At 43.4% G+C, this 26,668-nt stretch overlaps 1 protein-coding gene across 1 annotated transcript; it reads right to left on the bottom strand.

Moving 5' to 3' along the window:
• Window positions 1–4,345: 4,345 nt before the first annotated feature.
• Window positions 4,346–24,960, bottom strand: SLC10A2 (solute carrier family 10 member 2). The gene is made up of 6 exons (XM_006042226.4): window positions 24,584–24,960; window positions 16,621–16,739; window positions 11,831–11,919; window positions 10,260–10,435; window positions 7,506–7,663; window positions 4,346–4,888 (listed from the first exon to the last, which is right to left on the bottom strand). The coding sequence occupies exons 1-6, from the start codon at window positions 24,958–24,960 to the stop codon at window positions 4,797–4,799; spliced, it is 1,011 nt and encodes a 336-aa protein (XP_006042288.3). The 3' UTR covers window positions 4,346–4,796.
• Between the last annotated feature and the right edge of the window lie 1,708 nt (window positions 24,961–26,668).

Below are 26,668 nucleotides of genomic sequence, written 5' to 3'. Positions count from 1 at the left end.
GGATCTTTTCCAGTGAGTTGGCTCCTTGCATCAATTCTTAATCAGTTTTATAAATGGTGTAATTTACACAGAGTAAAACTCACCAGTTTTACAGGTACAGTTCTGTGCATCTTGACAAATGTTTAAGATTTTGTAACCCCCACCACCACCGTGGTAAGGAGCGTTTCCGTCACTCCACAATGGTACCTCAGCCTGTTGCAGTCCACACCTCCTGCAGGGGTTTGGCCCTGATCTTTCTGTTACTATGTTTTGCTTCTAGAATCTGAGTCAACACCTAGGATTGAGATCACAGGCTATAGAGTTAGTGTGTGTTTAATGTCATTAGAAACTGCAGACTGGTTTTGAAGTGACCCTACGGCCAGCAGTTTCTGAGAGTTGCTGTTCATATCCCCATCAATACTCACTGTCATCAGTCATTTATTTGGCTGTGCTGAGTCTTAGTAGCGGCATGCAGGATCTTCACTATTCCTTGCAGCATGTGGGATCTTTTAATTGCAGCATGTGGGATTTGGTACCCTCACCAGGGATCGAACCTGGGTCCCTTGCTTTGAGAGCTTGAAGTCTCTGCCACCAGACCACCAGGTAAGTCCCTGTCATCAGTGACTTTTTTTTTCTTTTAGCTATTTTATTGGGATGCAGTGATACCTCGTGATTTTGATTTGAAGTTATCTTAACTCTTCATACCAGACTTCCCTGGTGGCTCAGATGGTAAAGTGTCTGCCCGCAATGCGGGAGACCTGGGTTCGATCCCTGGGTCGGGAAGATCCCATGGAGAAGAAAATGGCAACCCACCCCAGTACTCTTGCCTGGAAAATTCCATGAACTAAGGAGCCTGATAGGCTACAGTCCATGGGGCTGCAAAGATTTGGATACGGCTGAGCGACTTCACTTTCACTTAACTCTTCGAGGTGTTGAGCATCTTTCCATTTTTTGTTTGCCATTGTCATGTGTTTATTGGCTTTACTGCTTTTCTTTGCTAAAGAGTCTGTTCAATTTTGCTCATTTTTATCACTTTCCTTCTTATTGGTTTGTAAGAGTCTTTATATGTGTGTGTGTGCTCAGTCGCTCAGTCATGTGTGACTTTTTGCAATTCCATGGTCCTTCCAGGTTCCTCTCTCCATGGGATTTCCAGGAAAGGATACTGGACTGAGTTGCCATATCCTTCTTCAGGGGATCTTCCTGACCCAGGGATCGAACCCACCTCTTTTGTGTCTACTGCATTGGCAGGGGGATTCTTTACCACTTATGCCACCTGGGAAGCCCAAGAGTCTTTACATAGTCTAATTATTTTGTTTTTGTTTTCAACTGGAGGATAATTTTATATTATGACATGTTTTAAAATATATTTTAGAAAACATTGGTGCTGCAGATTTTGCTCATCTACTTTATGGAAAATGCCCTTCATGTTTCTTAATTGTCCAGCCAATCAGCTAACTCACACTTTTTGCCAGAAAAAAAATATAGAATTCCATCTTTCAGTCCTAACAGATACATCAACATGGATTCCTGTACCAATCCCTTCACATCAGAATTCCGACTTCAGGATAGATAAAATTTGGATATTTGTGCGAAGTTTTTCATACTTGGATGAATGTGTCTTCTCTCAATGTTTCTAACCAAGGCTCCCTTGATTGCTCTCACAGTGATGATTTATTTATTTATTTTTGTGTGTGTAAATAGTTGAGGATGGAAGTGCTGGCCATTAACAGAAAATTATCTTCATTCCTATTCCATTGTACAGTATTTCTAGATTCAAAATATCCCAACACAGGTCAGAACACTCCATTTCTAAAATCTTAAATAAACAGATGAGAAGCCTTTCTTAGACACTGATATTTTGAATTGTTCCTTTAATTGGTGTTCAGAAGTCTTTTATCCTGGGCTGATGCGCTGTAAAAAGGTGAGGGCTGGTGAGAGTAAGGCTTTCCTTTTTCAAGGGAGAGCATCTTGCCGGGAGAGGGTGAGAAGGGAGAACCCAGGGCATCTCAAGCTTTGGGGTATTTAAGCAACGGAGCTTTGGGAAAGTGTACGCCTGCAAGCTGAAGAAATGGGACCTGTTTCCCCATCCATGCCTGCGTACTCCTGGGACAATTTCACGTACTGGGAGCATCCATACCACAGCCTGAAGACCTTTGTTCTAAGCTAATGTGGTTCTTCAGAAGTAAAAGTTTAAGAGGCAATGGAATGCCAGATAGTCCCAGAAAGGTAAATTGTTCCCTTCTGGAAGAGAGAATTTCCCAGTGGAGAACACAGTGGTGTCTGTGAGCGGCTAAGTGAAGGTCATAACCTGCATTTCTTCAAGTCTTCTCGACGAGAGAGATTTTAATGCACCACGACCATAAATGAAGTATCTCCGTCTCTCTCCATATCTCTGCATCTCTCTGTCTCTCTCTCTCTGTACATTTTTCATAGAAAGTGGTGGTGGTGGTCTTATTTATGTGTGTGGTTAGTTGTGTCTGACTCTTTGCGACCCTGTGGACTGTAGCCCGCCAGGCTCCTCTGTCCATGGGATTGCTCAAGCAAGAACAGTGGAGTGAGTTGCCATTTCTTCCTCCAGGGGATCTGCCTGACCCAGGGATGGGACCCGTGTCTCCCGCATCTCCTGCACTGGCAGGTGGATTCTTTGACACTGAGCCACCTGACTTTTACTATTATTTAAAACAGGCATTGTCACCCTGTTTTTAAGAATCTTTGGTTAATATTCCTCCAGTATGATTTTCTTGGGGACCACCTCAATCTGTATCAGTGGGAGAACTAATTATTAGAGTATTTAATTGAGAGTTTCTTTCAGGCACTTTTCGAGAAACAATTGAACATTTGAAAATTCTCTGGAACTGAACACTGAAGACAGTGGTTGCAAAGATCCAAATAGACCAGCCCAGTCATTACAAAAATTATTTTCATTTATTCAAGCCTTTAAAATAAAATATTCGTTTAATAGGATACTCACAGAGGCAATAAAATGCATAATTTAATCAGGCTTTCAAACCCATTTAAAAATAGAGAGCTTTCATTTGAGAAAGCTCAGCTATTTTTCTTCCCTCTAGCACATTAGAAAAAAACCCCTGCAACTCACAAGATACTACGTTGTATAAGAGAGCCAAATTCTGTTTGACTTACATATCTTGATGAACAGGGAGGAAAAAATCTGCTTGCTGCAGCTGCTGGCATCCAGGCCCTTGACTTTGGGCATCTTAAAATTATGATATGAATTCATGGCATGTCTTTAATGCACCTGCCTGCTTCCCATTTATGAGACAAGTGTAGGAAGAACTTGACAGACAGAGTGAAAAGTCTTCCTTTTGCACCATTTGGAACAATAGTCTTTGACCCTCCCTAATAGGAAGATTGGTAAAACCTCTCCCCTACTAGCCTTTAAACAAATCCCTAGTTCCTTTTAATATGTTTGCTTGACAATGGAAGCATACAGAGGACTCATTCAATTGTAAATGTGAACCTAGTATAATGAGGCATAAATGGGACGCATTTAAAAGCAGAGTCCCTCCCCGTTGATACTTGAAGAGCTAAGAGCTGATCCTATAATTCATGATCCTGTAATGTTGAGGCACCAGCTTGACCCAAACTCACACCAACCAAATGCAAAAGGCCCTTGGAAACCGAGACGTCTGAAAGGCAATGGATGAGGCAGTGAAAAATGGCCGAATACTGGGTTGGCCAAAAACCTCGTTTGGGTTTTTCCTGTACTATCTTTCGGAAAAACCCAAACGAATTTTTTTGGTCAACCCAATAGAAAATGGAACTAACCCACTCTGAACTGAATTGAGAATGAATCACTGCAGAGTGAAGGAAAGGAGATTAAATTAGCCTGGTGATGGAGACCCGACTGTCGGCCAGCTGTTCCACATTTGCCCTGAAACCTCGCTGCCATTGTCCAAATCCTCTTAGCTTCCTCCTGTTAGCCTGTTTACAGCAGCCCAGGGACTTAGCTGGCCATGCCCTTCCCACTCTGGGCCCTGGGTTTGTCCTCCTCTTCCTCACTGTGTGATACCTTACTCATTTCCCCACTGGCTCCCTGGCTTCATTCTTACTCTACTTACTCCTGTGTATCTCATTGACTCTGGTCTCACATTTCAAGCAAGTTTCTGGTTTTTTTGCTTTTCCTTGTATTTGCCATGATCTCCCGTTGAATGGAGTTCACCCACCAGAGCAGTCTTATTTCTTCCAATGCATCTCCTGCTCTCTGTGCCTACCGCCCCCTCTCTGCTCTAGAATGTCTGCTGTGCGGGCTTCCTGTGAACCCGCTGTCATAGTAACCAGAGTCATACGGGCAAGTCTCCAGGGCTCAAAGAGCTTTGCCAAACTCAAGCCATTGAATTTGAAGAATTCTGTTTTTCCTGCAAAAAATCAAGTGAGCATCATTGGACTCCCAAGGCTGAGTGACAGATGTAAAAAATCCCTATCGAGTTATGGGCTGGATTCTAATTTGATTATTCAATTCTCTTGTGTCCTATGTTGGCTTTAGTCTGATGTTCAAGGATATTTTGGGGCCATATTAAAAACCAATGTATACGTGTGTGTGTGTATATATATATATAAAATCACATACATGTGTACAAATATTTGTTACATTAAATATTTGGATTGCCAGTCACTTGGTACCGAAACCAATACATGAATTCAATTCAAATTTAAATTTTCACCGTAACTTTTTTTCTGCCAAATATCCTATCCAAACAAAGAATTAAGTATTTGTTAGAGCTAAAGCATATTCTTTAGGATGCTTTTTGGTCCACTGATGGTTGCTTTTCGTCTGGTTGAAATCATTCATTGATTTGTTAGAACGATGACTTAGGTACTGGTTCGTTGTCTTTGCCCTCTGGAAATTCCACATTGTTTTTTCTGTAATATTTCTTGTATACCACGTACACTAGAAAACAACACACAGCAGATGAAGCAAATTTCATAGTAATCAGCTGCCAACTTACATTGGACAGGCGTTGTAATTGGTGACTCAAAAAACAGTTGGCATTTTCTGTGGGCGGGAGGCAAGTAGTGAGCACGACCCCCGCTCTGAGTTCCATGGATCACTCATGGTAAGAGGGGCGATCGCACTGCAGAAGGACCTAGCACACAACGACGGGCTATGCGCTCACCTGATTTCGGCAGGCATCAGTTAGGTTGCTGGTACTTAGTAGTAACAACCACAGAAGCACGTCTTCTGTCCCTACCATCTCCCGGTTATGCACAGGTCCTCAACAGATAAGCTAAGGTGCATTGTCAAGACCTTGGTCTGCTGGTCTGTGTTGGAGGAGTTGAGCTGGAATAACTGTCTCTCCCAGCCTTCACTCACTTCTTCCCATGATGGCGGGGCCTTGGCTGATGAGTGATCAGCCTTCCTGTCTTCCATGAAGCTGCTAGTCTCTCATAGCAGCCTTGTGTCAGCATATTTTTGAGATCAGCTCGCACCTGGACAGACTAGCCTGGGGTTGATGTATCTGTGTGCTAAATGCACCCGTGGGAAGCAATGAAAAGGGGTGGTATTAACAAGTCCAATCTGGTCATTGTTGCCAGCTGTATTTTCTAATTAAGCTTTATCAATTGAATACAATAAACGTGCTATTTTGTTATCTAAGTATCTGATATTTTTTCCCTTCTACTTCTCATTTGGTTCCAAAGTCAATAGGGGAAGAGATGGTATTATTTATTGGCACCCTCGGATTCCAGTACCTCACACTTAAAATTGATATAATAGTGCTATCTGTCTCATAGGGCAATTGTGAGATAAAATGCTCAAGTGCGTAGTGCAACCTGGGAGACGATCAGTAAATGCCAACTCTCCTGATGACGCACAGCTGAGAAAGACAACAGCCTGCTTCCAGTGTCGTCACATGTCAAGATCCATATCTCCATGGTTGATCCCCTCGCTTCTAATATATTTGTTTCGAAGCCACTGAGCTATTGACGCTATTGAATTGATCTTGTGGTTAATTAAAATATTCTACTTTTATTACGAACTGTTTTAAGCCAGGAATCCTCACCTTAGCACTGATTTTATTTAACCAAACTATTTCCTCCTTCCTTCTTTCCCTCCTTCTTTCCTTTCGTTGGTCCAAAAAACATTTAGACTTATAATCTTTTCACCAAAATATGTGTCTCAGCACTGCATGTCCTTAGGAGAAGCGCCTCCTGGTTTGTATTCTTGATGCTAAAACTGTGGCAAAATGTAAGACCGATGCTATTACCCACTTTTCCATTATTCCTTCAGCTTATCTATTAATCCCTGCTGAATTAGTTATCTAACTAGTAAATCTATGCGACTGCTCTATCGCCAGTCTACTTTCTCTGGTTTGTCTGGTAGATGCCGCCAGTACTTATTTGGAAAAATCCCACAGTGCACCAAATTGGGTGCATCTCCAACAAAGAGAAAACAAGGTAATTAGGCCATGGAGCCCTCTGTCCTGGACCGGTGATAACTCACTGGAATGTTTCTAATGGATCCAGAGGGCCCAATTCTAGGAAGGAAAACTGTGCTTCGAGAACGACATTCAAGACCACAGTGTGGAGAACGATTAGCTCCCATGGGCCAGTTGAATACCTATTGGAGCTAAGTGGAAAAGCAAAACTGTACCTCTGCTCATTGGATCACTTAAGAGTCATGTTAATTTTTCATCCGCCTTCACTATGCTGTCCCTATTAAAGTGCCATGAAGCTTAAATGTGAAGTTTCTTTATTAAAAATAAAGAAAATCAGAGTTTGAAAACAAAGGTCAAATATCTCCAGTCATTAGAAAATGTTGAGAAAAGTTTCAGGCAGGTGAAGGCTGGCAAGTGGCAGGGACTAATGGATCAAAGCTATATGCTACATTAGAATAAAATAAAAAAAAAATCAGGCTTGCTATTCCCCATACTTGAAATAAAGAATGAGTGTGCTTCAACTGTTTCAATTGTATGTTGGCTAGTAAAATATATATAATGTATATTTATCTAGTAAATGTATATTTATCTATTATATATATCTATATATATCTATATATATATATCTATATATATCTACTATATATAATATATATATTATATATAATATAGTATATTAATCTAGTAAAAAATGTATGGCTAGTAAAATATATATAAATAAATAAATATATATATAAATAATATATGTACACATATATGTCTTCCAATATAACAGCCTGATAAATGGCTCTTGTTACACCAATTTTCTGATAAATATGCTGTATGTGTGTGTGTGAGTGTGTGTCACTCATTGTATCTGACCTTTGTGACCCCGTGGACTGTAACCCTCCAGTCCATGGCGTTTCTCAGGCCAGAACACTGGAATGGGTTGCCATTTCCTACTCCAGGGAATCATTTTTCTCAGTACATCATCTTGATATGCTTAATATCAAGTCATAATAATATGGGCGACTTTTACCACCCACTTATTTCACTTGCCAGAAACAGGGAATTAAAAAATGCCATACTGGCAACTTGAGGATTCCTCAAAGAAGCGCGTCACCATGAAAGGTGAATGTGAGTGTTCCTCACCTGCCAAGAACAGCGCTGCTGCAATGATTTGGAAGACGCTGTAGATGAGGGGGAAGGTGAATATGAGGTTGAGCTCCTCGGGGGTGAAGGAGAGCTGGACGATGGTGGAGCACAGCTGTGTGTTCTGCATCCCTGTTTCCAAAGCAACGGTTCGGCACCTGAAGGAGAGGTCCGGACAGCCAGTGTTTTCACCGGTTTGTTCTGGGTGTTGTTCTGCTTTGTTATTGTGAACAGTAGAAGCAGACATGAGTGTAGAAAACTTACGGTTACAAAGGGGATGGTGGAGGGCGGGGAGGGGTAAACTAGGAGTTTGGGATTAACAGACACACACCGCTATATATAAAGGAGGTAATCAACAAGGAGACCCACTATACAGGGTGCTTAGTCGCTTCAGTCGTGTCCGACTCTGCGGCCCCATAGCCTGTAGCCCGTCAGGCTCGTCTGTCCATGGGCTTTTCCAGGCAAGAATACGGGAGTGGGTTGCCTTGCCCTCATCCAGGGGATCTCCCAGACCCAGGGACTGAACCTATGTCTCTGGCGTCTCCTGCATTGCAGGTGGATTCTTTACCCACTGAGCCACCTGGGAAACCCTCAATATCTTCTAACAATCTATAATGGAAAAGAATTTGAAAAACAATATGCACATATGTATAGCAATCACTTTACTGTACACGGGAAGATAACACAGCACTAAATTATTCTAAAAAAAAATTACTCCAGAAAAAAAAGCAGATGTGAGAACAAGTACATATATATGTATGTATAAATATATCTGTTTTAATGCATTTATTCACATAGTTTTATTTATATTAGATAAACATGTAACTTATTAATATATTATTAGATAATATAGATATTTTATCTTTTTCTCTACATATACATAGATGAAATCTTACTCTAGTCACCCTAATGATTGCTGTAATAATGAGAAAATGGATATGAACCTCTATAAAACCTCTATGGCAACCTAGAGGGGTGAGATAGGGAGGGAGGTGGGGGGGTGTATAAGAGGGAGGGGACATCAGCCTGTGGCTGATTCATGGTGATGGATGGCACAAACCATCACTAATTGTGAAGTAATTATCCTCCAAATAAAAATAAAATTAAATTAAAAAAACCTCTATAAACGTTAAAAAGTCTTGTGTAAACAAAAGCTGCTGTTACTGTTTTCTCCTCTTTACATTAAAAAAATTGAGGTTTATAATATTTCTGGTCCAGAGGAACAAGGAACACCAGTTAGCTTATTTTACCCTCTGAGCAGTAGACAATATTTTGTCATCCATTTCTATAGTGCACATATGTATAATTTATGTATGTTATACTTAATATATTGGATAATGTTCATTTATAAGTGATATATACTTATTCAACAGAATACTGAATACATTTTATATAAATAAAAATGATAAAATAAAATTACATTCCGATGTGCTGGTTGGAGATGAAATGTCCTTCCTTGTAGCAGGCCCACACGTACTAAAACCTGTGTGGATCATAAGTTCATCTAGAGGAGCCTTGTAGGTCACAAGGCTGATGTGGATGCTTTTGTTGAAGTCGCTTTGTTTGGAGAATAAGACTATGTGACTGCAGAGGAGCTCAGCATGCACTGTATGGGAGGGGTCCAGGAGCATCTGAACAACAAGAGGCAGTCAGTGTCGTCTTCCTGGGGAATGTGCATCCTTTAGGAATGAATGCATCTACTCAGAGTGATGTATTCAGAAATAGGGTGAACGCTATGACAGGCGAGACATTTTGAATTTGCCTTGTATTTGCAGCTGTTCTAGGTTGAATTGTATTTCCCTAGATGCATATGCTAAAGGTCCTAACCCTCAGGACCTCAGATTTGGACACTATTTGGAAATAAAGTCACTAAGATACAATTATTAATAGTGAAGACAGATGATTTGGATGTACCCTAGTTCAATACGACCAGTGTCCTTATGAAAAGCGGGAATATGAACATACAGACATCCTTAGAAAGAAGGCAGTGTGAGGACAAACGGGAAGATGCATCTATCAGCCAAGAGGAGGGACCTGAACAGACTCCCCTTTATTCCTCACAAAGGACCAATCCTGCTGACACCCAGATTCTGGGCATCTGTCCTCTAGAACTGGGAGACAAATTTCTGCTGTTGAAGCCTCTCAGTTTTTGGTACTTTGTTTGAGCAGCCCTAGCAAACGAGTTGCGGAGAAGGCAATGGCACCCCAGTCCAGTACTCTTGCCTGGAAAATCCCATGGATGGTGGAGCCTGGAAGGCTTCAGTCCATGGGGTCGCTGAGGGTCGGACATGACTGAGCGACTTCACTTTCACTTTTCACTTTCATGCATTGGAGAAGGAAATGGCAACCCACTCCAGTGTTCTTGCCTGGAGAATCTCAGGGATGGGGGAGCCTGGTGGGCTGCCGTCTATGGGGTCACACAGAGTCGGACATGACTGAAGTGACTTAGCAGCAGCAGCAGCAAACGAGTTGGGCTTCCCAGGGGGCTCAGTGGTAAAGAATCTGCCTGCTGATGCAGGAGATGCAGGTTTGATCCCTGGATCTGGAAGATCTCTTGGAGTAGGAAACAGCAACCCACTCCAATATTCTTGCCTGAGAAATTTCATGGAGAGAGGAGCCTGGTGGGCTACAGTCCATGAGGTTGCAAAGAGGTGGACATGGCTAAGCACGTGTGCACACACCCACACGGAGCAGAAGAATACAGTGGCTATTACAGAAGGAAATTCCTAGTCTGATTTACTAAAAACACCATACCTGTGCCAGGACTGACCGGCTATCCTAGCCAGAAAAAACCCTAAGGAGTAGCCAGCTATGGGAAATATGGCTCCTATGATCCAGAGTTTGGGCTGTATGATCCAGGCACTCTGGTAGAGCACGCCTCCAACCACGGCTATGAGCACTATGAGCAGGGCGCCTGTGATGGATCCGATCTGGAAGAGAGACACAACAGCAGCAACAATGGTGAGTCAAAGCAAACTCAAGTACTCTTTTGGGAGAAGAAGCCTAAGGCTCTTTTTCCTTCTGCGAAAATGAGAACAGTGACCCCTCTGTGTGTCTCTTGCCCAATGGTCATGGTAGACCCATGGGAAATGCTGGTGCTTGCCCCATGCTTCCAGTTATAGGAAGATTAACAGGACACGGAGTGCTGTTAATCTCAGTTGGCCCGAAGAAGATGTTCTACTTGCAAATCATCCTTGTCACAGGGGAGGAGAACCCACTCCAGGAAGAATCAGAAGACCTGGCTTCCAAATTCACCTCCCCCTGCCTGCCTGCCTTAAGTCAGTCATGAACCCTCTCCGAGGTACAGCTTTTTCATCTAGGATTGAAGATGAAATCCTGCCCTAGTCACCTTTTATGATTGTCTTGGTAATGAGAAAGTGGAGATGAAACTCTATGAAAGTTAAAAAGGCATGGGCGAGCCAAACCAGCGTTATTACTGTCTCCTTTTCACATTAAAAAAAAAGAAATGGAGATGATAATTTTTTTTTTTTTTTTTGTGAGAGGAAAAAAAGAACACTAAATGGCTTATTTTGCCCACTGGGAAGTGGAATCTGTCCATATATATACATCTTTTTTTTTCCTTTTGAACTTTATATTTTGTATTGGAGTATAGCCAATTAACAGTGTTGTGATAATTTCAGGCAAACAGTGAAGGGACTCAGCCACGCATACAGTCCATGTCTATATATCTGTATAATCTATCTCCATCTCATCTGGTTAGAATATAGTTGGTGAAAGGGAATGAATGGTTACTCATTATATATATCATCATTTGTATGTGTATATATATATGTATCATTTTCTATCTATATATGTGTGTAATATACACACATTATATATTTAATATATTTTTATATCTGTATATATACACTTACCCATATACATGCACACACACACACATATATATATATTTATATAAATATAAAATCTATCATTTGCCAGGCACTGGATTGGCCATACGGATACAGGGGTGAGAAAGACATGACCTATTTTCTAAGACAGCTGTCTAGATATATTTTATAATACAAACCCACAGAGCAGAGGTAAAATAAAATGCTGTGGGTGTACAGAGTAGGAAAAAGCCAAGAGGCAACATTTGAAGGGGGTGAACTGGGAATCCCAAAGGGTGGATAGAAACTTGCCATGTGGACAGGGAAGGGCATTCCAGAGGAGTGGGCTGCGTGTCTACTAACGAAGGCCCCTTAGAAGGGGCTTTCTGATCCCATGAGAAAACCAGTTCTGTTGATGGAGAGACTCGTCATTGCAGCGCACACGTTGGGGCCTTGAGTGTGCTGCTGGTGCCGTGAGTGACACGGGACTCTTACCTTAAGGATGATCTTGGCTTTTTGGGGCCACTTGTGGTTAACATACATTCCAAGGGAGACAGGAACAACAAGAGTCACCAGAGATATACCTGAAGGTGACAGAGAGCAGTGGGAGTGACAGAACGCAGCACAGGGAGGATGAAAACAAGAATAAGCGGCCTCCAAAAGGTTTAGGATGTAGATCAGACTCCTTTCCTGAAGACACTAAATAATAAAAAACAAACAAACTCCCACAAACTCTACTTCTTCACCTACTCCAGTAAATAATTCAATATTTCTGGTGGAAAAAATCAATTATATTGATGATATAAATCCTTTCCCTAAATCCTAGATTAATTTTTTTAGACTTCCTTATACTATCAATTGATATCTTTTAGTTTCAACTTGTCAGCATCTTGGCTTATTTGGCTTTGGAGTTTTATATCCTATGAAAAATATCTTTTCAAAGTGTGTGTGTGTGTGTGTGTGTGTATTCTTGGGGTGTACAAAGATGATAGTTAACATCTGTCTGTTACTTCACAGTAGTAGAAATAAAAGAAAAAAGTCCAGGATTCTGCAGGCATTCTGTGGCTAACGACTTTGAGTAAAGATTGACTAGGGTGATTCAAACCTGCAGCAGAGAGGTGAGACAATAGGTTGAAAAAGCATGCTTTAAATTTTCCATGAGATAATATATTTGGCGACCTCTCAAGTAATTATACTTCTTTGCAGGCACGTGCTCACCCAGCCAGATGAAAGAGTCATGCTTCAGTTTCTCCGTGTTAAATTTACTGCTGTTCTTGAGACATGCGGTTTGTTTCTCCTTATTATTTAATACTCGTTTGTCCAGTGGCTGCTTTTAGATAATATACCACCAAACAACTTGTAAGTTCTCACAGGCTGTTTCTTTTTCAGACATCTTTTTAAAGCACCAGGAGAAAGTGGAGTCGAATAATGAAATTCTGAGAGTGGGTGTTGCTCGGTACTGGAGTAGATAGAACTAGGACTGGGAAATGGATTCTGGATTCCAGGTCTGTAAATGTCAATTTAAAACGAATGTAATAGTGATAAAAACATAAAGTCTTTGCAGCCTTCTGGCCGTCCTGGCAGTATAAGGGTCTGCAATGACTTTTCCCCAGAAATTACACAATGGGATTAAGTAATAGCTAAGTGTACCAAAAGCAGGAAAAGAAAAAAGAAAAACAGGAATGAAAGAAGAAGGAGAAAATGGTGGAATAGAGGAAATGAAAAGGGTCACTGATGGACATCCTGGTAAGAGCTCCTAGAAAAATCCCCTTTGGGGGCCCTTGCATCCCGCTCTTGGGAGGAACATTCTTCCTCTGGGTCTCCAGACTATTCCCTAAAAGGATGTTTGTCCGCCTTAAAGGAAAACCATGCTGATGCATATCAACCGTCCTGTAGCGTCTTCCATCTGGGGACTGATACTGTGATTGGAATGTGAGTGTGATTGGGCTTTGGTGATGTATTTGTCACACGTTGGGTCTGTGCAAAGGCAGCCCAGCTCCATGTTCGGCCCCTCCTTGCTGAGTCTTTATCTTTTGGGGGCAGCCTGAGGCTGCAGGATACACACACAAGCAGGACCAGCTGCTCAAGTCGATGGCAGAATTGCATTTCCTCTCTTGATCCATACGAGACCGCATAAAGTTTGAAAGTTGACTCACAGTTCGCTGGAAAAGACACCCTTTGCCCTTCGTCTCTTTCAGAATGTAGGACTCCTGCCTGGAGAGGTGGCTTGTTGTCATCCTTTACTCCCCAGCAGGTTGGATCTTGTGTACCTTATTCCCTGTGTGCCTGAGCTCTCTGTGGCAAATACCTGTCTATTTCGATGTGAAAGCCTCTGCTTACAGTCGTGCCATCTGAACCATAACTGGATCTTTAACCAAGTTTATGTGGCAGGTACTAGAGGGAAGAAGGGAGAAAGAAAAAAAGAGAAGGAAAGAGAATGGGGAATAGAGTCACGTGGTGGAAACTGGAGCCAGACAGACTCAGAGCGGGACCTTATTCACAAGCTGTGAGAACTGTGAGTCCTTTGTGCCCCTGAGTCTTGGGTTCCCCATCTGTGGAATGGGTAGCTTTCTGTCTCACGGTGCTGATGTGAGAATCCGATGGTGAACTGGATGCACGGTTCCTGGTCCTAGACTTCTTCAAATGCTTTGAGGGAGGAGGAGAAACAGCAACTTGCTGCGGTGTTTGCGGTGTTACCGGCTACGCAAGTGGCCTTGGTCTCTACCTAGCTCTCATCCTCTGGAGGGACTCAGGGAGTGTTTGTTGAGTTATCAGAACATCGGAAGCACCGTATGGGAGCTAGGCACAACGGCCCTGCCCACGGAGCAGGGTGAGAGCGGACGGGAGGGCTACGCCCAGCTTCCCTGTCATCTTGGACAAATTAAACATATGTCCTGAGCCTAAATTGCCTCGTTGAAAAAGTAGTGATAATGTCTTGCTAATTAATCAGGTTGTGTGTTTTCCACATTAACGGACAGCAAGAAGATTAGGTTGGAAAACAGGCCTGGACAAAATGGTGAATAAGCGGAGTTAATATCTTTGTTTGGCAGGCTCTCATTGAAGATTTTTTTAATCTTTTCCTCTCTGTTTCTCTTCACTTCTATTTTCTTTTCCTTTTCGCCCTTCATGTCTTGTATGATGACGTCTTTCTCCTTTGGGGGTACTAATGACTCTTTCTCACTTTCTTTTCCTTGCTATCAATCATTCACACTGTAGTTAGAATTTCCCAATATTGCCATGGGGCATTTTCCAGAAGGGAATGAATATTAAGAGGAGGATACTTTAAGACTTAAATTTTTTCTTAAACAACAAGTGATTTAGAATTAAAAATTCTCATTCAGCAAACAAGTTCTGTGAGAAGTGTACACCACTCAAAAAAACTGCACTCTTTAGGAAGGTGCCCTTCCCAGGTGGCAGACTGGGGGTTGAGCAGCATGAGGCCTGGGCAGGTGGTTGTGCAGGGTCAGCTAAGGCCTACTTGCAGTAGATGACGCCTGGCAGGAAGGAGTTCCCTGGGGTCAGTAGAAGGACCACTGGAGGGGAAATCCCATTCTGAACACGTGTGCCAAAAAGAACCGCTTTTTGGGAGGAATGGGGAAGGGGTTGTCTAATGGCCATGGTAGGAATAGAGAGAAAGTAGAGACCATCTGAAGATACGACAATACAGATTGTTCCCAGGGGGTGTGCCAAAGTTTGTTCTGATTCAGTTGTGTAGACCTGAATCATGTTTTTTTTTTTTTAAATAATCACAGAGCCAATCTTTCTTAGACATGGAAGCCATCCAGGACAGCTCTCCATGCCAACAGGAATCCTGTTTACAACCAACCATCCTTCTGAGGCACCATTCAGTCTTTATTCACATGCACCCTTCCATGAGACCCCCACACCTCTTTGTGGCAGCCCATTAGGGAGACACGTGTCTCTAAGGGCAGCTGAGAAAAGACTATTAGCATACCAGCGATGGGTCCTGATGTGCTAACTCACCCACATCTCAGCTGCAATGGTCCTGGTTCTGGCAGATGCCTGGTTTGCGTAGACCAGGAACTATCCTGTCCTGCCCTTGACCCCACGTTCCACCAGGTACCTAATCTCCTGCCATTATGTGTTCCCCTAGAAATGGAAGCCCTTTGGGTGTGGAGGTGACCATCTGGGAGCTGAGACGAGTGGACACAGAGTTATAGCTTGCACATTGGACTCCTGGGACTGGATACACAAGCTGGGTCAGTAGATCATCTTCTGAATCAAGACACGGTCCCCAGGGGACAGTTATAAACAGTGTGTTTCACCTGAAGGCTTCTCGTGGCCATTGCTTACTGGGGGCCCTATTTTGAAATCATCAGTGGAATGTTTTTTCGGATTTCTTTAACTTGAGTATTTGGGAGCAGACTCGTCCCCCCTGGATTAGTTGTGCTCTGGATTATGGGAAGGACAGAGCCTCCTGTGCACCAGGCTCTAGTCTCCTTAGGTCCAGACAGCTGTGCCCAGGGGTTCCTCCCATCAGCCCCTCTCCCTGGTGATTTCAGCGGAGGACAAAACCAATTCTCCCATGGGCTCAAGGTTCGGAATTCAGATTCTGCTAATCCTCATTCAAACGCAGGCGAGACTTGTCCTAACGGCCTTTGTTATTGTTCGGTCACTAAGACATGTCTGGTTCTTTGCAGACCCCATGGACTGCAGCACACCAGGCTTCCCTGTCCTTCAGTATCTCCAGGAGTTTGTGCAAACTCATGTCCATTGAGTCAGTGATGCCATCCAACCATCTCATCCTCTGTCACCCCCTTCTCCTCCTGCCTTCAATCTTTCCCAGTATCAGGGTTTTTTCAGATGAGTCAGTCCTTCACATCAGATGGCCAGAGTACTGGAGCTTCAGCTTCAGCATCAGTCCTTCCAATGAATATTCAGGACTGATCTCCCTTAGGATGGACTGGTTGGATCTCCTTGCTGTCTAAGGGACTCTCAAGAGTCTTCTCCAACACCACAGTTCAAAAGCATCAATTCTTTGGCATGCAGCTTTGTTTATGGGTCCAACTCTCACATCCATACATGACTACTGGAAAAACCGTATCTTTGACTATAAGGACCTTTTTCGGCCCAGTGATGCCTCTGCTTTTAAATACACTACCTAGGTTTGTCCTAACTTTTCTTCCAAAGAGCAAGCATGCACAGACTATAGAGGGTGTGAGAGGTGACGTCTAGCTGAGGCTGAGCCTGGCCCGAGGAGCTAGCCAGGGGCAAGCAGAGGGGAGCCTGGCCAGGCTCAGGGTCTGGCCCGACAAGTGACTTACCTATGTTATCGTAGGGAATCACGATCATCCCCGAATCAACCCACATTTTGGTGTAGATTAACAGGCACAGTGGCATCATCCCCAGGGCGAGCAGCGTGGAGCAGGTGGTCATGCTGACGCTGGAAGGAAACGGGCAAGTTGACATGGCCACCTGGGCTTTCCAGGGGAGAGGTGGTTTCCTTTCTCAACCCATGATCAGAAAGTCTTGCCAAAGACTCTCTCCAAACTGTGCTGCCCGGTCTGATGGATGGAAATATACATGTCCTGTGCAGGCCACACCAGGGACAAGATGGTGAGATCTGTACTGAGTCCCTTTCTATTCTGTCTCCCTCCCCATTGCTTCTCAGGCCTCCCTCGGTGGTTCAGACATTAAAGAATCTGCCTGCAATGCGGGAGACTCAAGTTCAATTCCTAGGTCGGGAAGAATCCCCTGGAGAAGGAAATGGCAACCCACTCCAGTATTCTTGCCTAGAGAATCCCATGGACAGAGGAGCCTGGCAGGCTACAGTCTACGGGGTTCACAAAGAGTCAGACATGACAGAGCAACTAACACTTTCACTTTCCATTGCTTCTCAAGCATCAGAGAAGATATTTCGTGACAACTTAAACTCATTGTTAAACAAGGTACAAGGTGCTTGGACATGCCGCCCTGAGAACCTCCACTCAGAGAACAGCAAACATATTTACACCTGCCAAGACTTCATGGGCTTTGGCGTGTCTGTCCAGCTTAAGATGAGATGGGTCTCCACAGCCCCTGAAGGAAAGCGCATGTCCAAGGGAAGAAGTCTTGGTGTCTTTCCTTAAAGCAGTCAAATTATTCCTTGACCCACCCCCCAAAAGCTTGAGAAAAGGAGAGGAAACTGACTTCAAAAATCAAAGAAACCAGGAGAGCAGGCAGGGTGGACCTAGTTTATACTTCTGCTAAGAGATTCAGGAAATGGAGTTCAGCAGAACCAAGGTCTGGGACTTCCCTGGTGGTGCAGTGGGTAAGAATTCATTTGCCAATGCGGGGAACATGGGTTCATTCCCTGGTCCGGGAAGATCCCATATGCCACGGAGCAACTAAGCCTAGGAGCCACAGCTACTGAGCCCGTGGAGCACAGTGATTGAGGCCCAAGCACCTACAGCCTGAGCTCTGCAAAGAGAGAGGCCCCCGCAACAAGAAGCCCGAGCGCTGTAACCAAGAGTAACCCCCGCTCGCCCCAGCTAGAGAAAAGCCTGCACAAGACCATGGAGACCCAGGGCAGCCAGAAATACAGAACAAATAAGTAAGTAAAATTATATATAAAAAACTTCAAAGAGAACCAAGGTCTGGGAGTCTCCTCCCAAGAACATCCGCACGTGAATGAGTGGACCTGGCTGAGTAGGAAGACATCGGCTATGGAGGTGGAGGGTATGGAATGATGCTTCTTCAGCACCACTGTGTGGATAGAGGAGGGCTTTTGGGTAACGGGTCTTCCCAGTCTCTGCAAGGTACTCGGGGGGTGGTGGTGGTGGTGCATAGTCTATTTCCAGGAAATGTGGCCCTTAGACGGCTGGGCCAGACCCTGCCTGGCTTGGAAGCAGGGCTGTCCACCTACGTGGCTCTTAGCTTACGTGACTTCTCTTGGCCAGTTTCCTTCTCTGTGAAATGAAGATCATAATTGTTACCACCTCACAGGCTGAGGGACCCAGTGTGTCCAGCGCTTAGAATGATTCAAGGAGCCAGTTAGCCCTAACCCTGTCTGGCGACTGGGTATGTGTGCATGTGTGTGTGTGTGCATGTGTGTGTGTGTGTTGTGTTTTGGCACAGAGAATTTTTTCTGAAAGGCCCTCTAATAGTTGTAGCACTGAGACTATCCCAGTAGTAACTTCTTAAAAGGATTATACGTGGACTTCAAGGAAAATATTAAATTATTTACACCACCAGCTCCCCCCCACTGCCCCCCAAAAAACCCCAGTTTTTGCAAAATAAAGAATAGGGAAATGTTTATCAGGGGGCTTAACTTGCCTGATAATATTTTTTTTTTAAACAAACAGAATGAACTCATTTAAAATATGTTTAAAGGATTTAGAAAAAAAAAATTGTCTTAGTAGAGCTAAAATAGTGTAACAGTAACCAATGCTGAGGATGTACATGAAGTATTTCCAAGAGGTTCAGTCTATTATGGTGACAGGTTACCTTAACTTAGATACACAAGAGGATGCTAAAGGCAGAGTTCTATGCCAGAATAATAAGTTAATTTGTCATAAACAGTGTTTGATCCTACTTATAAGTAAAGTCCTGGAGTTTGTGGACAACTTTTTCCCCTCTCTCCTCCTTTGTCATTCTCTTTTTTATCTTTTATTTTAAAAAATAAATTAGGATGGATTTAAAGTTATTCCCATAATCAAATTACTTTTATTCCAGTTCATCCAATATGCTTTCCAGAGTGGAGATGACAAGAGCGGGTGGAGAAGGGGGCAGTGTTCATTACCTAGATCACAGCTAAGAGATGGGTGAGTACTTTTTGTTTTTAACCATGAGAACATCTTTTGAGAGGAAGTCTGTTTCTCTCCTTATTTTTCTTTCAAATTTCTTTGTAAAAGCTTCAATTCTGACTCATTGCTAAGACAATCTGTGAAGTTGTATCATGGTCTTGAGTTTGGCAAAAGCAGTTTCACAGAGGCCAGGAGGAGGGCCAAGACAGGAGCCGGAGAAGGGGATGGTTTGGATTTAGTGGCCACCGGGAGCGTTAACACACTGCAGAGGGCACGAGAATGAAGGGCTGAACTACTCGAAATGAGATGAAAACCAACTCAGATAAATGATTTTAAGGAGCAATGTAGGAGGGTACATTAACAAAAGGAAAAGGTCATTTTATATAAAAAATCAGAAGTTCTACAAACAGCAAGGAGAAGGCAGGAGGAGAAGCGGACGACAGAGGACCCGATGGTTGGATGGTATTACCAACTTGATGGACGTGAGTTTGAGTAAGCTCCGGGAGATGGTGAAGGACAGGGAGGCCTGGTGTTTTGCAGTCCATGGGGCCCCAAAGAGTCAGACTCGACTGAGTGACTGAACAACAGCCACAACAACAAACAGCAAAGGGGTCGACAGTGGAAACACTATACCGTGCATTTGCATTTACATCGGAATAAGAGAAAACATAAGATAAGAAAAAAAGAAACTTCTTGGTTTAAATTCTTGTCTTAGCCCTATTCACTACCAGGGAGAATTTTTTTCCTTCTTGTTTTCCTTTTGGAATTAAAAGAAAGCAATAAATGAGAATTCAGTGAATGTTGAGGAATTTGGTGAAGTCAGTGATGAAAAATGCAAAAGACTGTAATCATATTAGAAATGAAACACCAAGTTTGAAACAGCAAAAGAAGTGAATATAGGTGAGGCTGGACAGCGGAAGCGATGACATAGAATCAGCATGGAACGGAGGCTCAGAGTCTGGACAGGGATAAATGAATAGATCTGGATTCTGATTTGGACTCTCACATACACTGCTATTACCTCTGTCAAGGTTTGGAGCCTTAATTTCATCACTTATCAAATGCAGAAAGTAATAGTATTAATACTAATCTCAGATGATTAGTTTGAGGATAAAATACACTGGTTGGATGGCATCACCAACTCAATGGACATGAATTTGAGTAAACTCGGGTGTTGATGATGGACAGGGAGGCCTGGTGTGCTGCAGTCCATGGGGTCACAATGAGTCAGACATGACTGAGCGACTGAACTGAACTGAACTGAGCTTTTACTGTGAGTGGCTCCTAACAGCGTCTACTAAGTGTTTGCCAGTAAATAAAAAGAAATGCTGCAGAGAGGCAAGGCTTGGTTCCTTTGAGGGGAAAAATAAAGGGAAATTCATATAGTGTTGAATTAATTCTTAAATGAGAGCTGGACATATATATCATTGAAATGGGAGGAATTGCTTTGAATTTGTGATAAGCCCGAGGGTCAATCTAGAGCAACTCAAATAACAGCGAACACAAAGCTGGAAGATGAAAAATGTAATGGCACCTGGATGAAGAATAAAGGAGGTGGTAGGAAAATCTGGAAACTTTTCCTACTTTTCTAGAAAATTTCCTACTTTCCTAGAAAATAATAGAAGAGAGTGTAGACTGTGCATAGCAGTAAAGGAATTAGGGGGGACGGGAGAAAGGGTGCACAGGCAGCAATTCCCCAAAGAAGTGAGAAAAAAGAAAACGGGAAGGAAAAATCCTTGGGTGGTGTGGTGGCAGTTTACCTGCTAAGTCTTGTCTGGCTCTTGGGACCCCATGGACTGTAGTCCGCCAGGCTCCTCTGTCCATGGGATTCTCCAGGCAGGAATACTGGAGTGGGTTGCCATTGCCTTCTCCAGGGGATCTTCCTGACCCAGGGATCGAACCTCCATCTCCTGCATTGCAGGCAGTTTCCTGCATTGCAGGTTGATTCTTTAAGGACTGACCCACCAGGGAAACCTGTGCGGTGTGCCCAAGCCATTGTTAAAGAAAGGAGATTCAAAAACAGGGAGGCTTTGCGTGTAGAGCAGACACAAGGGGGTGAGGCTCTCTGTGTTCGCTCCCAGAACTGTGAGCCTGGGCCTCTGGCAAATTCATCTGAAAACACCTCTGTTTCTCCCTGAGACATTTTGTGCCTAATGTACCCATGACAGGGCTAGAACAGGTGAAAACACCTGTTTCCTGATCAGATTCCCAGGACAACTTTCTAGACTGGAGTGAAGGAGCTGAACTACTGCTTGCTGTACATCAGTGAGCAAGGATTTCATTAGCAAGGTCTCTATTTTGTAATGTGTGTGTGTGTGTGTGTGTGTGTGTAGTCACCAGAGACTGCAAATTGATGACTTCCCTGGTGGCTCAGACAGTAAAGCTTCTGCCTACAATGCAGGAGACCTGGGTTCGATCCCTGGGTTGGGAAGATCCTCTGGAGAAGGAAATGGCAACCCACTCCGGTATTCTTGCCTGGAAAATCCCATGCACAGAGAAGCGTGGTAGGCTACAGTCCATGGGGTTGCAAAGAGTCGGACATGACTGAGTGATTTCACTTTCCCAGGTTTTGGAAAAGACGATGGGGTGAGAGAGAGAGAATTTGATTTCCCCCTGAAACCACACCCAGGAAAGTGAAAGCCAAATGATACTGATTTGCTCCTGTTCTGTGGTATCTGCTCAACTAGTGCAGGTACCTGTTGGCATAATCAGTCACATCTCAGCTGCCATTGCTAGAATTTAAGTGGAAATGGAGAAGCTAAAGTCCCCAGAGGACAGAACTGGAAATACAAAGGTTAGATAGAATTGTATCCACACATATGATCATGAGACTTTAGTTATCCACTGCCCACAAGGAAAGAAAAAAAAAAGTTGGCCAACCGTTTCCCGATAGCTGAGATGTCACTTTCTTAATTTGCTCTAAAGAAAATCTACTTTTCTGAAGTTAGAAAATATATTTAGAAGTATATTTTTCTAAAATATATTTTCTAAAGAAAAATATTTCAACAGTTTTTCCTCTAACAGATGCAAGGCATAATGCAATTCATCGCCTTCATCGTGGTATAATTTAACCTCCTTTCAAGGATTATTATTCCTGATACGCTATTACTTGTTCCACTAAAATGCAGTGGTGTCTTCTGGGTGACGGGTTCATAGAGCTGTCTGTCCCTAAAAGAACTGAGGGCTTCCCTGGTGGCTCAGACAGTAAAGAATCCTATCTGCCTGCCTGCAATGCAGGAGACCTGGGTTTGATCCCTGCGTTGGGATCCTCTGGAGAAGGGGATACCCACTCCAGTATTCTTCCTTGGAGAATCCCATGGACAGAGGAGCCTGGGGACTACAGTCCATGGGGTCACAAAAAAGAAGAGCTGCTGTGTTTTGTGAGTTGTGTTTTTCGCTTTGGAGGCATTTTAATCTTTAAATTGAGGTCAGGATTTGGGGGAACCTTGCTGCCGTGAGACACAATCCTGCCCCTCTAATAGATTGCCTCCCCCATCCCCAACTTCCTGTGTCTCATCCTCTGTGCTGGGTAAAAGCACAGCAAAGCTTGAGAATTGGGCAAGTAAGTAGGTCCTGTGTGAAGAACGTCTGTGAGATCAAGCAGGATTTACTTTGGGTGTGCCACGTCTTTCACTGGGTCTTGTTTGAGCTCCAGAGAGGTGAAATTGCTAGAGAGGTATGGTGACTGCACTGGGCGGGTATTGTTCCCAAGACAAGGGGATCCGTGGCGTGCACACTTTCCAGGATGAAAATTAACCATTTTCAACACCGCAGTCCTATAAGAGGACTTCTTCTGACTTGCTGAAGGATTCATCTACCCTGATTCAGCTGGGTGGTTTCCACTGCAATTTCAAACTCTACTTCTGGCTCTCTTATTTCTTAATATTTTTATTTCTTACAGGATTTGTTATGCAAGGGAAGCAAGATTACATAATCATCTCCTGTTTCCAGAGAAATAGAATTTCCTTTAAGCCACAGGGAAGTGTGAGTGAGAACCTTTAGATAAGGTTTTACTATTTCAGCCCCCAGAAGGGAATCTACCCCCAAAGCTGATCAACTCAGCACCAAACACACTTTTCTATCTTACAGATGATCACACGTGTAGCCTTACATGGAGATACAGGCTCTTTCATTTTGTTGAAAAATTGCATTACGTAATATTACATAAAAGCTGTTTGGTGGCAAAGTCCTGTCTTCAATTCACTTTACCCCCCTCGACTCACTTGTAGATTCCCACCCCTGTGCCTCCATCCGGGTCAGACTGAGATGAAATGTAAGGAGGTCTTATTGCTATATGGCGGTTCACAGATTAACTAAACCTGAACAGCACTTGCCATCCTTTGCTCCTCACAGGACTTTCATTAAGGAAAAAAAAAAATCTGTTACAGGGAAGAGATGGTACTTCCTTATGTGAGAGAGATGTAACGTGAAGATATACAGTTGATGTGATTTTTCTAAAGCTTCTGGAGAAATGCGCATCAGCAGAGCTTGAGGTGGCGGGCTCCTGCGTGCCCACCAGGTGCCGAGTCAATCCGGAATCCAGTTTGACAGTTTGCGGTGGTTATATTTCTCCACCGTGAGCGTCTCTCTGAGTGTTGTTGCTGAGGGGGTGAACAGAGCCTGTTGCCTACTGTTCAGGATTTAATAAACACACATTATCCTGATACCCATCTGGTTTGCAGAAATGCACACCTTTCACCGGAAATGAGGAATGGTGAGGGAAGGAAAAACGTATTTGTCTACTCAACTTGTAGCATTAAAATTCTTGGTCCCCTCCCATTAATGCTTCACCTTATTCCGATTAGTTTTTTTCCCCCCAGTGCTAGTTCAGATTAGCATAGGATGAAATGGACAAACACTACAATTAAGATTTCTCTGTGGGAAGCAGAGAAACCATCCTCTGTTTATTTTATAGGAAGGTAAGCCTAATTTTTTAAAAAACTGCTGTAGTCTTTTTTTTTTTTAATTTAATGCCAGTAGAAGTGAAGCAAATGTACATTTTTGAAAATTTTATTTTAGATTTTATACCAAGAGAAATCTTGTCCCCCAAAACTGGCTGTGTGTGGTCATGGTCTCATCCTAGGGTCTAATGTTTACTGGACACTTTGATTTCATGATTCCATTCAGGACTCCTCATCACCACAAAGAAAGTTCTTGTTTTTTTTTTTTTTTTTTTTCCTGATACCAATGAAAACTTTCTCAGGTGTAGCTTCTGGGTTGGAAAGAATTTCTTTTTTGGAAAAACTTGGACTCTTCCCAAAGAGAAACAGCAATTATCCAACTCCTTGTTAACTGAGTTAGATTCAAAAACACAAACACAGAAAAGAACCCTTAAATTCACACAGCACAGCAGCCGTGCAGGAAGGCGAATTAAAGACATCTCTCTCTTGTCTCAGCTGGACCCCATATCCATGGCAGAGCAGATGGGCATTCAAGATGCCACAGGCTACTGAGAAGGTTAATTCAATGCCATTAATGCGGTACTGGGAGGTTTACATCTTACCTCAGGTCCATGTCGCCATCCACCCAATAGGCCAAGATGTTGGAGGCAGTCCCTCCTGGACAGCATCCCATGATGAGGACCACTACAGCTTGGATGGGCATGATGTCAAAGGCCACGGAGAGGATGAATCCTGTGAGGGGCATGATCCCGAACTGACAGAGGAAGCCAACACAGATGCCCCATGGCCGCTTTATGTGCCCAAGGAATTTCTTGAGTTCCACGTTGCATCCCATGGAGAACATCACCAGAGCCAACAGGATGGTCAGGACGACGCTCAGGACTGTACTTAGAACGGCGTTGAAGTTGCTTTCTGGTACCAGACAGGACGTGCCATTGCAAACTGTTGCATTGGCCAAACAGACCATTGAGTTATCCATCGCTGGCTGTTCTGCTCAAGCGCTCATTGAAGTCACAGCAGTTCCAGTCCACTGCTCCTACTAGATAAATACCGTCTACTCCAACTGCATCCAACTTTTAAACCCTTTTCAAACATGTGTCACCTGGTATCTCCTTCCAAAGCCACCTCAGAGAGGCAATAAAAAACAATAAATGCTAGAATGTCAGTTTCGAGAGGTAACCTTACAACACAGCACAAATTATGAATCATAAAAGCCCTGTCAAATTATTGGCCCAGACAGAGAATTCTAATTAATCATTTATTAGCATGATAACGAACTGTGCATTATAAAAAGAGCCATGTTAATGTTTAATGCTGGGAAGCTTTGTTAAATAATCTCAGTTAAGTGACACTTAAAATCAGCTCGAACTATTACAGAAGGGGCCTGTCTCATCTCTGTGCAATATGGGGGGACTGGGTCCTGAGAAGTCCAGTGCCTTGTGACAAATCAAATTACTGATCAGTATCAGACTTTGTGCTAGAACCCAGACCACCAAGTTCCTCCCCAAAATAGTTTTCCTTCCACATTGATCTGTGTGTGTGTGTTGGTCTATAGTGATCGTGGAAGGAATATTTAAGCTTGAGAAACTTATAGGGTCTTGTTGCACACCTATGGGAGAGTAACACGCAGAAGGGTAGGATGTTTTCTGTGTCGTCTGGTGGGAAGGCTGGCCAGGAAAGCCCCATCAGTTATAATTATGTATGCGTCACCATGGTGACAAAGGGCTTCATGGCCAGAGAGATAATACAATTATCTGGAGGGATGAACCTCAGAGGAGTAGGTCAAAGTGATGGGTGTCAGGAACTGGAATTAAAAATTTTGGAGGGGGATAGGGATCTGAGGTTCTGAAGCAGACTGCTGTCCTTAGGGTACAAAGAAGATAAAAAAGGAGAGCAGAAATTCTTCCTGTTCTCAAAGCTTTACAACCCAATTGTTGGGTCAGGGTGCAGCCGAAGAATAAAATGGAATGTTTTGATTGTGATTTGCAATTTATAAGACAAACTCTAGTTTATCACCCAATTTAACACCTTAAGTAGCATTAGCATCCCCATTTTACAGATGAGGACTAAGGGTCTAGGAAATGTGCTTTATTCAAGGTTGGAAGTGTAAGGTGAAAGTGTTAGTCGCTCAAGCATGTCCGACTCTTTGTGACCCCATGGACTGTAGCCTGCCAGGCTCCTCTGTTCATGGGATTCTCCAGGCAAGAAGACTGGAGTGGGTTGCTATTCCCTTCACCAGGGGATTTTCCCAACCCAGGGACTGAACCCAGGTCTCCTGAGTTGCAGGCAGCTTCTTTACTGTCTGAGTCCAGCAGATATTAACTGGAAAGCTGAAACTCAGTTTAGCCTGGTGGAGACTAAGAGAAATACCTTTAAAAAGGGTTTCTCTGAACTCCGTGGACTCAGGAATCACAGAGGGTCTTGTTAGAATGCAGATTCTGAGTCTGGAAGGCTGGGGTGGGGCCCAGGCATCTGCATTTCTGATGAGTTCCCAGTTCAGGGTAAGGTTGCTGATCCAGGCATCACACTGGTCTCAATACCCACGTTAGGGTGTTGCCAACTGCACCCAAGCTGGTGAAAATCACATTTACCGGTTACTTTCGTACTGAAGAACTTACTGCAATCAGCGTTTACAGAGCAACTTGATGTGGGGAATCAAACTTTGTCATAAATTGAGTGAACAGGAG

The sequence above is a fragment of the Bubalus bubalis genome, chromosome 13, assembly GCF_019923935.1.
Source record: "Bubalus bubalis isolate 160015118507 breed Murrah chromosome 13, NDDB_SH_1, whole genome shotgun sequence".
NCBI lineage: Eukaryota > Metazoa > Chordata > Mammalia > Artiodactyla > Bovidae > Bubalus > Bubalus bubalis.
Note: the sequence above shows the minus strand (reverse complement) of the source record. Positions and strands in the feature narration are given on the sequence as shown.

What these genes read in the sequence shown, in the direction of transcription:
- SLC10A2 (XM_006042226.4), bottom strand. Translation starts at nt 24,960, where the DNA reads ATGGATAACTCAATGGTCTGTTTGGCCAATGCAACAGTTTGCAATGGC. An exon ending in GATGGCGACATGGACCTGAG is followed by an intron (nt 16,740 to 24,583) that starts GTAAGATGTAAA and finishes GTTTCCTTCCAG; the next exon opens with CGTCAGCATGACCACCTGCT. An exon ending in GCCGGTCAGTCCTGGCACAG is followed by an intron (nt 7,664 to 10,259) that starts GTATGGTGTTTT and finishes CCTCTCCTTCAG; the next exon opens with GTGCCGAACCGTTGCTTTGG.